Below are 11,606 nucleotides of genomic sequence, written 5' to 3'. Positions count from 1 at the left end.
CTCTGTGCCGTCCCTGCCCGCCCCAGGGGGACGCAGCAGGGACCCCTCTGCCCCCTCCCCGCGGTCCTTGGCTCCCAAGCGGGTGCCTGCTCCCTTCTGCCCCGGGTTTGAAGGATTTTAAGCCACGTTGCCCTGGATCTTGGGCTTTTCCTCCTGGGATGATGTGGGGAGGGAGCTTTGGGGCACGTCGTGGCACGTTCTGCCCCCGGGAGCCATCAGCACCCATGGGTGCTGCAGGACCAGAGCTCCGCTGATCCTCACGTGCCTTTCCTGAGCCCCCCCATCCTCTACCCCACAGCAACCCTCCTTGGGGGGGGGCAATGAGCCCCTTGGCCGCTGGGCTTGGCAGGAGGAGGGACCGTGCATCCCGGTGCTGCTCCTGCCACCCCATAGCCCCGGGTTCCGGGTGGTGGGGGTCAGGATGGGGCCTGGCAGCGCTGCCCCCATCCCGACTCCTGCTCCTCCTTGCTACAAGTGGTCTGTTCCCCCCTTCCTCAAGGCCGGGCTCCGGCCCCTCTCCCCGGCTGACCCCATCCCTGCCCGGCTGGGGACCAAGCTCCGCACCAGGCCCTGTCCCCGCTGCTCCCATCGCCCGCTCCGGTGTGACCCCTGCATGTCCGTGTCCGCGTGCGCCCGCCCGGGGCCGGGGGGCACAGGGAGAACAGGGGCCGGGGTCCTGGGGGTCCTGCCCTCCGCCCCCCCGCTGCGGGTCCTGCTCGGGTGCATTGAGCTGCGTTTTGGGACAAGTGCTTCACTTCCGCTCTGGAGTTTTGTAATGGTTTCTCCTGGTTTCCAGGGGAAAGAAAAGCCCCCCCCGAGGTTCGACTTGTATCTGATGGAAGTATTAAATGTCCCCTTCTTTCTACCGCCCGCGTGCCCTGCGAGTGAGCGCGAACCGGGGACCACGGGGCGCTGGAGGATGAGGGCTCCCCGCGATGAGCATCCCCGGGCTCAGCATCCCCATGGGCGGTGGGCAGCCCGTGGGCTCCCTCCCCGCGGGTAGGGTGTCCCCAGGCCAGCGCAGCTCTCAGGAACTGCTCTTTAATCAACTGCCGCTTCCACACGACAGCCAAGGCCCCAGCACCACCACCGCACCTCCAGGGCAGCGCAGGAGCGAGCGGGGCGCCGGGACCCCCCCCCGCTGAGCCCCCCAGGTGGGCGCTGCCCCACACCGGGTCTGGATGCGCCCCACGGGCTGGGGGCTGCTGAGCCGAGCTGCGCCCGGCGCCTGCTCCGAGTCGAGGGGGTGCTGGTCCCTCAGCCGCTGAGCTTGAGGAGGCCGAAGATCTGCTCCAGGACGTGGCTGAAGCTCTGGTCCTTGGGGGTGCGGGCGGCCAGCGAGCCCTGACGGGGGCGCGCGGCCCAGTTAAACGGGGGGGCTGGAGGTGATGCCCTGGTTAAAGCCCCCTCCTCACCTTCAGCTTGTCCAGGTAGGTCTGATCCTGGCTCCAGAGCTCCTGGAACTTCACCAGGTCGGGGGCTCCCTTATAGAAGTCCACGAGCAGCGTCTGGGATGCGGGGAGAGAAGGGGCTGAGGCGCCGCGAGCTCAGCACCACGTGGGGATGGGGGAGAGACTGGCACCTCCTCACCATCTCCTGCAGGACGTCGTTGGTGAGGAAGCCGTCCTGGATGTAGGCCACCTCCACATCCATGGGGATGCCGTAGTCATTGGGCCTTTGCTGGAGGATGGGGCAAGTCGCAGGGGTGTCCCCGCGCAGCACTGGGGCCAGCCCCATCCCAAATCCCCGCCGTGGGGCCAGCGACCCCTTACCTCGGGTGGTGGCATCACCCAGAAGGGCGCGATTTTGGACTCCACGCCGGGGTTCCCGTGGTAGTAGGGTCCTATGGGGGGGGCAGAGATGGGGCTGGCAGGGGGTGACAGCAGCCGCAGCCCCCCCGGGGCCGTGGGGCCGGGCTCACCGCAGATGAGGGCCAGGCAGGGCTGGAAGCCGTTGCCGCTGCCCTGCAGCTTGAGCTGGTAATCCATCTGCGCATCGATGTCGTGCAGCGAGGGCAGCGCGGGGCCGAAGGGGTGGCTGTGGTACCACCCCACCAGCGACAGCCCCCGCAGGAACAGGCTCTGGCAGATCTGGTGGGGGGGGGAATGATGTGGGGCTGGACCCATTGACAGCCCTGGGGTGCGTGGATGGGGTCAGGGTGGTTTTACCTCCTCCTCCACGGCCCCGGCGGCCTCAGCGTCGCCCAGGCGGGTCCGGCAGGGGAAGGCTCGCAGCACCGTCAGCACTGGGGGGACACGGGGTGGGTGGTGATGGAGCGGGCGGGGTGGGGGCACCCGTTCGCACATGCACCTACGTTGGGTGTTGGTGTCCCAGCGCCCGCCCAGGTAGCCCACGACTTCGCTCCGCGTCAGGTGGCTGTGGAAATCCTGCGGGAAAAGGTTAAAATGAAGAGTTTGGACCCAAAATGACAGCGGGGACATCAGAGTCAGAGCCATGGAATGGGCTGGGTTGCAAAGGACCTTAAAGCTCACCCAGTTCCAACCCCTGCCGTGGGCAGGGACCCCTTGTCCCATCGCCCCCGTCCCTGCGGGGGCCGTGTCCCACCCCGTGTCCCCCGCGGAAGGGACGCACCAGGAGCAGGAGGACGTTGCTGGAAATGGCCACGTTGAAGGGCTGGAACTTGTTGATGGCGGCGAAGGACGTCACCTCCACCAGGGTCTGTGGGTTCCTGCAAGAGCCGCAGCCACCTTTGTCCCCGCACAGCCCCGCAGCGGCACCCGCGGGTCCCGGTGCCCCTGTACCTGGCGGAGTCGCGGGTGCCCAGGCTGCAGTACCGCACGGGCGCACGGGCTCTGCCCTCCATCCTCTTGGCCGGGGCTCCGTGCTCTGCGGTGCACAACGCCCGTCACCGCTGCCGGCGGCGCGGGGCCCCCGCTGCCCCCCATCACCTCACCCGTCCCCGCCGGCTCCGCCGCGCTCCTGCTCTGCTGCTTCTTGCTCCTCTCCTCCGGCTTCTTGGCAGCCACCGGCTCCGGCACCGGCGCCCGGCCCTCGTGCGCCGCCTCCTCCTCTTCCTCCTCCGGCACCTCCTCATCCTCGCCCTCGCTGGCCAGGCTCTGCGGGCAGCACCGGGCTGGCCCCACCGCACCCCCGCACCCCGGGGGGGCACCCGAAGGGGCTCCCTCCCAACGCACCTCGTCGGCGGGCGGCGCGTTGGGCTGGTGCTGCCGCAGCCACGCGGCTTTGTACTGGTCCAGCTTCTGGCCCTTGTAGCGCACGGAGGCCCAGCCGCAGCCGGACTTCTTGGCGGGGTTCACCAGGCGCTTGCAGTGCGTGGCCCAGGCGCTGGGCGAGTTGAAGACCTGCCCGGTCTCCTGCCACGTGATGGTCCCGTCAGCACCCAGGTCCCCCACGAACTTCTTGCCCTGGAGAGTGTGGGGTGAGACAGGGAGGGACCAACCAGTGCCCTGTCCCCATCCCTGTCCCCATCCCTGTCCCCATCCCTGTTCCCATCCCTGTCCCCATCCCTGTCCCTATCCCTGTTCCCATCCCTAACCCTCATCCTTGTCCCCATCCATCTCCATCCCTGTCTCCATCCCTGTCTCCATCCCTGTCCCCATGCCTCTCCCCATCCCATGTCCCCTCTCCCGTCCCGTGTCACCAGGTAGTAGATGGAGAGGACGCCGCGGGCCGGCTCCAGGAGCCCGTCACGGAGCAGGACGCGCAGGGTGATGCCGCGCCGGGTGAGCACGGCCCCCCGGGACCCCCCCGCCGGCCTCGCCCCGCTCCCGGCCTCTGCTTCGGCCTCCGCCTCGTCCAGCCCCGGCTCCAGCTCATCCTCGTCCTCCTCCAGAGCCTCATCCCCGCCGGGGGACGCGGCCGCCAGCGCTGCGGGACGGGACAACAGCGCCTGGGGTCCCCGCCGCCAGCACCCCCGGGGGCCCCCCTGGGACAGGGACAGCGGGACAGGGATGCGCAGGGCGTGGGGCCAGGAGCGCGCAGGGATGCGGGAAGGACACAAAGACACGGGGCAGGGATGGGCTCGGGGACGGGGGACGGGGGCCACCGGCGGGGCACGGGACATGAGGGGCTCTGAGGCCTCGGGGACGCGCGCAGAGCGCACGTGGGGCCGCGGGGCCGCGGCCGCGGGGCCTCCGTGTGTGTTTGTGCCCCCCCCGCCGGTCACGCACCCGTGCGCGGGTCACGCACGTGTGAGGGTGCGCGCGGGTGCGCGCTCGCGCGCAGGTGCGTGCCCGGTGCGCGCGCCCGTACCTGCCATGCTCCGGTCCGCTCCCGGTGCGCGCGGCGGCGGCGGCGGCACGTGACTGGGCGGCCCCGCCCCGCCCCGGGAGTGGGGGGGGGGGGGACACCGGGACCGGGACACCGGGGAGGGGCGGGGGGGGGAGCGGGACAGCGCCGCACCGGGGGGGGAACACCCCCGGACCCGCGGCCTCACCCCCCCGGACCGGCGGCACCTGCGGCTCCCGCGGGCGGAGCAGGCGCGACCGGTAACACCGCCCCCGGGGCCGGCCTCGCCCCCGCCCCGGTGCGACCGGAGCGGCCGGGCCGGGCTCTCGCCTATGGGGGGGGGGCTCCGGGCTGGGAGGGGGAGGGGCGGTCGGGCCTCACCCCGGGGACCGCGCCCCCCGCAGCCCCGGGTCCCCTCGAGCCGGGCGGCACCGCGGGGGGCGGGGCTGGCCCCAGGGCCCCGGCAGCTGCGGGCGATGGGGGCTGCACGGGGGGGGCGGGGGGTCCGTGGAGCCCCCCCCGCTCCGCGGAGGTGGGGGGGGGGGGGGGGGGGGGCGGGGAGGACACGCGGGGGCCTCTTCCAGGCCGTGGCCCCCCCATGGCGCAGGCACGGCCTCGGGGCCCCCCCGGAACCCGCTGAGCTCCATCGAGGACTGATGGGCACCAGCATGGGGGGGCCCGGCTGCCCCCCCACTTTGTGCCAGGAGCCAGGGGGGTGCCATGGGGCTGGGGGGGGGACACTAAACCTCAAAGCCATGGTTTTGGGGGCATTACCCCCTGCTCGGAGCAGCCTCATCCCCTACCGTCACCCCACGAACCCCCTTTCCCCCCCCCATTGTGCAGTGCCCCCCAGGTCCGTGTCACACCATAAACATCCTGCTTTATTCTTCAGGCCAGAAGCAGCTCTCGCTGGTGGGGGGGGGGATGTGCCCAGTGCCGGGGGCAGGGGGGGGCACAGGGCTGGGGGGGGCTCAGCCGGCAGGGCCATAGGCGCTGGTGCACCCCGGCTCTGGGCGCTGGCACAGGGCAGCGATGGGGGGGTGTGGGGGGTACATTCAGTGCTCTTGCCTGGGGGCACGGCTCTAGGGCAGGCTGGCGTTGGAGCTGCTGGCGGTGCTGCTGCGCTTCTGCAGGCACCTCACGGCGCTGGGCACCTGCAGCCCCGAGCTCACCTGGAAGCTGCCGCACCAAACCTGCGGGCACAGGAGGGCGCAGGGCTGGGGGGGGCTGCCCCCCAACCGGAGCCCTGCCGGCGCTGCCCCTCCTGCCCCTTACCGTGAAGGCGGGCAGCACGGGCTGCGTGAACTTGGTCCTGAACGTGTGGAGCAGCTGCTTGGTGCGGGCGTTGTAGAAGGACAGGATCCCTGCGGGCACAAGCGCGGGGTGCCGGGGGTGGCACAGGGCTCGCAGAGCCCCCCGCACGGTGCCCGTGGTGCTGCCCATGTCCCATAGAGACGTGGAACGGGTTGGGTTGGAAGGGACCTTAAAGCTCATCTAAAGCCCCGGGCAGGGACCCCTTCCACTGGAGCAGCTTGCTCCAAGCCCCTGTGTCCAACCTGGCCTTGGGCACTGCCAGGGATGGGGCAGCCACAGCTTCTCTGGGCACCCTGTGCCAGCGCCTCAGCACCCTCACGGGCAGAGCTTCCTCCCTGCACCCGCCCCTGCCCTGCTCCAGCTTCACCATCCCGGTCCCGCGCCCACCTTCGGGGAAGTTGCAGTGGACGCCGATGCAGTCGGGCACGGGCACGTCCAGCACCTTGGCCTTGTTGGCGTGCTTGGCGCTGAAGCTGACCTGGAGCCAGTTGTTGAGGTGCAGGCACCACGAGGCCGAGGTCTTGCCGAGTTGGTCGAACTTGCCCAGGCTGCGATAGGCGACCCCCACGCCGAAGGCTTTGCTGTCCCGGTCGAACTGCACCTCCCAGTAGTGGTCGTCACCATCGATCAGGGTGTCCCCTACGGGCACAGCTCATGAGGGTACCCGGGGGTGCCCCCTGCCCACCTCCAGCACCCCCTTGTGCCCCCACCAGCACCCAGTGGGTGCCCGCAGCTCTCACCCAGGACCGTGTAGGACTCGGCGGTGAAGCGATCCCGGCCCCCACGGCCCAGGGACGTCCTCTTGGGTGACTGCACCGCCCTAGGACAGGCACGGCTGTGAGCAGCAGGTCCCAGGGATCCTGCCCCTCGGCTCCGCTCTGGTGGGACCCCCCTGCAGCCCTGTGTGCAGCGCTGGTGTCCCCAGCATCAGGACATGGAGCTGCTGGAGCAAGGCCAGAGGAGGCCACGAGGATGAGCAGGGGCTGGAGCAGCTCCTGTATGGAGCCAGGCTGAGAACATTGGGGCTGCTCAGCCTGGAGAGGAGAAGCTGCGTGGAGACCTCAGAGCAGCTTCCAGTGTCTGAAGGGGGCTACAAGGATGCTGGAGAGGGGCTCTGCATCAGGGACTGCAGTGATGGGACAAGGGGTGATGGGGTCAGACTGAAACGGGGAGTTCAGGTTGGAGACAAGGCAGAAGCTCTTCCCTGTGAGGGTGCTGAGGCGCTGGCACAGGGTGCCCAGAGAAGCTGTGGCTGCCCCATCCCTGGCAGTGCTCAAGGCCAGGCTGGACACAGGGGCTTGGAGCAAGGTGCTCCAGTGGAAGGGGTCCCCGTGGCAGGGGCTGGAACGTCTGAGCTGGGGCCGGGGGGGCCGTTACCTGGCGGGGGAGTTGGCCGGCGAAGCCGTTCTGCCTTTGCCGTCCTTCTCGCGCGCTTTCACGTCCTGCAGCTTCCCCCCCGTCGCGTCCCACTCGACGCTGAGCTCCTCCACGCGCAGGTTCTGGTGGCAGGTGCTGGCGTCCAGCCGGAACGTGAACGCTGCCGACAGGCACCGTCAGCGCGCGCGGCTCCGCGGAGCCCCCGACCCCGGCAGCCGGGGGGGCAGCGCCCCGTGCCCGCCCCCCCAGACCCACCTCTTGTCTCTAAAGTGACCGGCTCCGAGAACTCGCCCGCCACAGCCTTGTTGCACGCCCGCACGCGGAAGTTCATGTACCTCATATCGAACTTCATCCCTGCGGGCACAGCAGGGCCACACAGTGGGGCACGGGGGAAGCACCCCCCCGGGCCCCTGGCGCTGCCCCCAGCCCCATGGCACCGCAGCCTCCTGCCACCCGCTCCCGTCCTGGCACCCGTTGGGTGCTGCCCCCGTGCCCTCACTGGGGAGGGTGTACTCAGTGCTCCTGATGCCCTCGACCACCATCCAGGGCTGGTCCTCCTTGGCGCGGGGCGGCCCCTCGAAGTTGGTCCTGCGGTACTCCAGCACGTAGTGGTCGATCTTGGTGTCCTCCTCGGGCATCCTCCAGCTCAGCGTCACGCAGTTATCGGCCACCAGAGACTCGGCCAGGTCGATCTCAGGGGTGCCTGGCACTGCCCGCAGGAACAGCCATGCCAGTGGGGCCCCCACGCACCCCTGGGGCACCCCTGGGGCACCCCTGCATCCCATGGGCTTGGTAACTCCGTGGCACAGCACCCCGGGGACCCCACACGACCACCCCCCAGGCACAGCATCCCATCCCTCCCACCCTGTGTAGCCCCTCGGGGTGGGCTGCCCCAGGCCTTGAACCCCCGCCAGCTCCTCATCCCGTCCCTTAGCACCCACCCTTAAACCCTGGACCCCATCCTTGCGCTGTCCCACCCCGGGCTGGCACGGCCCCAACGTGTCCCCTTGCCCCCGCCGAGTCCCTGCCTGCGGGCAGTACCTGGCAGGAAGGCGATGGCCTGGAGGATGCGGCGTTCCTGGGCGAAATCCACCATCAAGTGGCTCATGTTATCGCTGGCCTTGGCCTTGAGCGAGAGGCGGAAGGCGGGCGCCATCGTCACGCTGCACCGGGACAACAGGGAGCAGGGTGAGCGGGGCCGGGAGCCGCGCGCCCGCCCGCCCTGACCGCTCCCCCCCCAGCACCCGTGGGGCACCCGCTGCGGGTCCTGGCTGGGAGGAGGGGGGCGGTTGGTGGGGCACGGGGGGGCCGTACCTATCCTTGATCTGCTTGGCAGCCTGGCGAGCGCAGGGGGAAAGAGGAGGGAGAAACAAAGCAGATGAGAGAGCAGAGCCAGGGGCCAGTGGGGGCAGCAGGCACCGACCCTGCAGCTGAGCGTGCCCGTGGTCCCACTGTGGTACCCAGCAGCACAGCACCACTGCATCCCTGCTGCATCCCTGCATCCCCACTGCATCCCTGCATCCCCACTGCATCCCTGCATCCCCACAGCACCCCTGCATCCCCAGTGCACGCTGCATCCCCACAGCATCGCTGCATCCCCACAGCACCCCGCATCACCACAGCACACCTGCATCCCCACAGCACCCCGCATCACCACAGTACCCCTGCATCCCCATTGCACCCTGCATCCCCACAGCATCCCTGCATCCCCCCTGCATCCCTGCATCCCCACAGCATCCCCGCATCAGGAGGAAGGGAGCATCAGGCAGCTCTGGGACCACCCCGGGGGGTCTCCATGCACCCCCAGCCCCAGAGCAGGCACAGCCATGCCAGTGTCACCCAGTGCCCAGCACAGAAAGAAAAGGAGGGCGCCTGCCCGGGGTGAGCACAGCATCAGCCAGCAGGTAAAGGGGGGTGCAGGATCCCCCCAGCACGGAGGCCACCGCATGAGGCCGTCCCCCTGCGCCAGTGGGGATGTACCTGGTGGAACTCGTGGTCATTGGCCATCCCCAGGGTCTGGTTCGCGGCTTCCAGCAGCTCCTCCGAGCTCTCCAGGGCCTTGGTACACGCCGCAAGCTGGGCCTGGCATTTGGGGGGGGAGAGGGAAGTGATGGGTGAGGGTCAGGGGTGGGGGCACGCGGGGGGTGCTCACCTGCAGCTCGTAGGTGCGCTGGGCGCGTTCCTGCTTGATCTTGGTCACCATCTCCTCCTTGAGCTCGTCCAGCAGCGCAAACAGCGACTGGAACTCCGCGTCCAGGTCCTCCTGCGCCCGCGTCGAGTTGTCCTGGGCACAGCGGGGGGGTCACCGGGTACCACCCTGCACTGGGGATGGGGAGGGCGGGGGGGGCTCTGGTACCTGCACATTCTGCATCATCTGCTTGAGGGAGTAGATGAAGTTCTGGATCTCCTCATTCTTCACGGCCAAGGTGGTGATGATCTTGCGTATGGATTCCTGCCCGGCCCCGCCACACGCGGTCAGGGGGCACGGTCCCGGCCCCGGGACATGGCGGGACGGGGATGACTTGGCAGTGTGGGGGTGCGAGGCAGAGCGAGGGACAGCCCCGGGCCTCCTCCAGCCTCCATCGCCGACCTGCACCCCGCGGCCTCCTCCCTCCGCGCTCCCACCCCTCCTTCCCCCAGGCCTTCATCCCCTCCGTCCCCTCTTCCTCCTTCTCCATCCCTGTTCCACCTTTCTCCATCCCCTCGTCCTCCATCCCTCCTTCTCCACCCGTTTATTTCCCCACCCCTGTTCCTTCCTCCATCCCCTCTCCCTCCATCCCCTCTCCCTCCATCCCCCCTTCCCTCATTCCTACATCCCCTCTTCCTCCATCCTTCCTTCATCCCTCCATCCCCCTCCCTCCTTCCTCCATCTCTCCATCCCCCTCCCCTCTTCCCTCCCTCCCCACTTCCTCCATCTCTCCCCATTCCCATTCCCATTCCCATTCCCATTCCCGCTCCCATTCCCGCTCCCGTCCCCACCTGCTCGCCCATCCCGGGCCGTCCCCGCCGCTCGGCCCCGCCGCCACCAACAAAGGGGGAGCGGCTCCCCCCGCCCCGCCCGGGTCTGCCCCGGCCGCAGGGCACGACGGGAGATGTAGTCCTGGCGCCGGGACCGCCCCACTGCATGCTGGGAGATGTAGTCCACGGGGGGAGCGGCGCTGGGACCCCCGGCGGGTTCCATCCCCATCGAGGGGGGGACACGGAGGGGGCCCGCGGAGGGGCAGCGCCCGGGGTGTGGGGGGGCCGGAGCTCCCCGCCGGGGAACCCCCCGGCCCGGGGCAGGGCCCCGCTGGGTGCCCCCGGCATGGGGCACGGGGGGGGCGGCTGCCAGCATGGGGCGCGTCCCCCCCAGCTCTGCCCGTGACGGGGTCCCCGGCCCGCTCTGGGCTCAGGACGTGCGTGTCCCCCGGGGGCTCGTCCCTGCCTGCGCGGCTGGGATGGAGCCGAGCCGGGACCCCGCGCCCCCGAGGAGGCGCCGTCCCCCCCGCTCAGGACGGTGTCCCCCATCCTTGCCCCAGCCCCGTCCTGGGCGCTTTGGGGACAGGGGGGCCCGGACCCCCCGGGGGCGCACCCCGCGGAGCGGGGCTCTGGGCTGTCCCTGGTGCGCGCATGTGGGGGCTCGGGGTCCTCATCCCCCCCGTGGTGGTCCCTGTCCCCTCGTACCCTGCTCCATGCCCAAACACTCCCGTCCCCCCCCGCCCCATGCCCCCCTGTGCCCAAATCCCCCCCGTGCCTGCACCCCCTGCAGGCACCCCCCATTGGGTCCCCCGAGGGTCCCCCGGCTGGGCCGGTCCCTGCTCCCCATCTCTGGGGCAGAGCTGCCCCCCCCGACACCCATTGCCCCCCCAGACACGAGGATCTACGTGAACGCGGTGCCTGGGCCCCCACGGAGCTGCTGCCACCCCCCGAGGAGACGGAGAACCGCACGCACCAGGCAGGGCAGCGCCGGGGATGGGGTCCCCCCACTGCCCCCTTGGCCCTGAGGGGCTCCGTGTCCCCGGGGGCTGCGTGTGCCCCCCCCCAACTCTGCCTTTCTGCACCCCAGAAGGGAGCTCTGCAGCACCCATCACCCCGCAGCACCCCTTGCTCCGCAGCACCCATCGCCCTGCAGCACCCATCGCCCCGCAGCACCCATCGCTCTGCAGCACCCATCCCTTAGCAGCACCCATCGCTCTGCAGCCCCCATCGCTCTGCAGCACCCATCGCCCTGCAGCACCCATCACCCCGCAGCACCCATCCCTTTGCAGCACCCACTGCTCTGCAGCACCCATTGCTCTGCAGCACCCATCGCCCCACAGCACCCATCTGCAGCACCCATCGCCCTGCAGCACCCATCGCTCTGCAGCACCCATCGCCCCGCAGCACCCATCGCCCCGCAGCACCCATCGCCCCGCGCCGTGTCCTGTGTGCGGTCACCCCACAGCCTCCGCTGCCCCCGGTGACCCGGCCTGGTCTGTCCCGGGCGCACCGCTCGTGTCGGGGGGGGCATTTCAAGGAACCCGCTCTGCGGCCCCGTGGAGCACCCGCTGCCCCCAGCAGGGACCCAGCAGCCGCCCCCGTGCTTCGGCTTTGATGGGGGAGTCCCCAGCAGCGCCCCAGGGGTTGCGGTGGTGATGGGGGGGCTCATCTGGAGGCCGCGGGGGAGGTAGGACAAGGGCAGGAGCCCAGGACCCGGGGACAGAGCCACCGCCTGCGGGGTCCCGAGG

General features: G+C 70.4%; 2 protein-coding genes across 4 annotated transcripts; both read right to left on the bottom strand.

Annotated features, from left to right (window-relative positions):
* Window positions 1-1,175: 1,175 nt before the first annotated feature.
* Window positions 1,176-4,625, bottom strand: MPND (MPN domain containing). Of its 3 annotated transcripts, XM_065699694.1 has the most exons (13): window positions 4,234-4,625; window positions 3,623-3,849; window positions 3,156-3,386; window positions 2,915-3,077; window positions 2,763-2,847; window positions 2,593-2,689; window positions 2,315-2,387; window positions 2,169-2,245; window positions 1,922-2,090; window positions 1,773-1,843; window positions 1,591-1,680; window positions 1,416-1,508; window positions 1,176-1,344 (listed from the first exon to the last, which is right to left on the bottom strand). In XM_065699694.1, the coding sequence occupies exons 1-13, from the start codon at window positions 4,238-4,240 to the stop codon at window positions 1,258-1,260; spliced, it is 1,470 nt and encodes a 489-aa protein (XP_065555766.1). In that variant the 5' UTR covers window positions 4,241-4,625; the 3' UTR covers window positions 1,176-1,257. The 3 variants fall into 3 exon arrangements, with proteins under 3 accessions (XP_065555766.1, XP_065555764.1, XP_065555765.1); XM_065699692.1 differs by having other exon boundaries at window positions 2,915-3,386; XM_065699693.1 differs by having other exon boundaries at window positions 2,169-2,387.
* Window positions 4,626-5,063: 438 nt separating this feature from the next.
* Window positions 5,064-10,422, bottom strand: FSD1 (fibronectin type III and SPRY domain containing 1). The gene is made up of 13 exons (XM_065700004.1): window positions 9,880-10,422; window positions 9,257-9,352; window positions 9,053-9,184; window positions 8,881-8,982; window positions 8,215-8,237; window positions 7,942-8,063; window positions 7,400-7,609; window positions 7,156-7,254; window positions 6,901-7,060; window positions 6,264-6,343; window positions 5,911-6,162; window positions 5,485-5,573; window positions 5,064-5,402 (listed from the first exon to the last, which is right to left on the bottom strand). Exons 1-13 carry the CDS (start codon window positions 10,405-10,407, stop codon window positions 5,292-5,294), a joined length of 2,004 nt encoding a protein of 667 aa, XP_065556076.1. The 5' UTR covers window positions 10,408-10,422; the 3' UTR covers window positions 5,064-5,291.
* Window positions 10,423-11,606: the final 1,184 nt, after the last annotated feature.

The sequence above is a fragment of the Lathamus discolor genome, chromosome 21 (genome assembly GCF_037157495.1).
Source record: "Lathamus discolor isolate bLatDis1 chromosome 21, bLatDis1.hap1, whole genome shotgun sequence".
NCBI lineage: Eukaryota > Metazoa > Chordata > Aves > Psittaciformes > Psittacidae > Lathamus > Lathamus discolor.
This window is presented reverse-complemented; position numbering and strand designations above follow the sequence as displayed.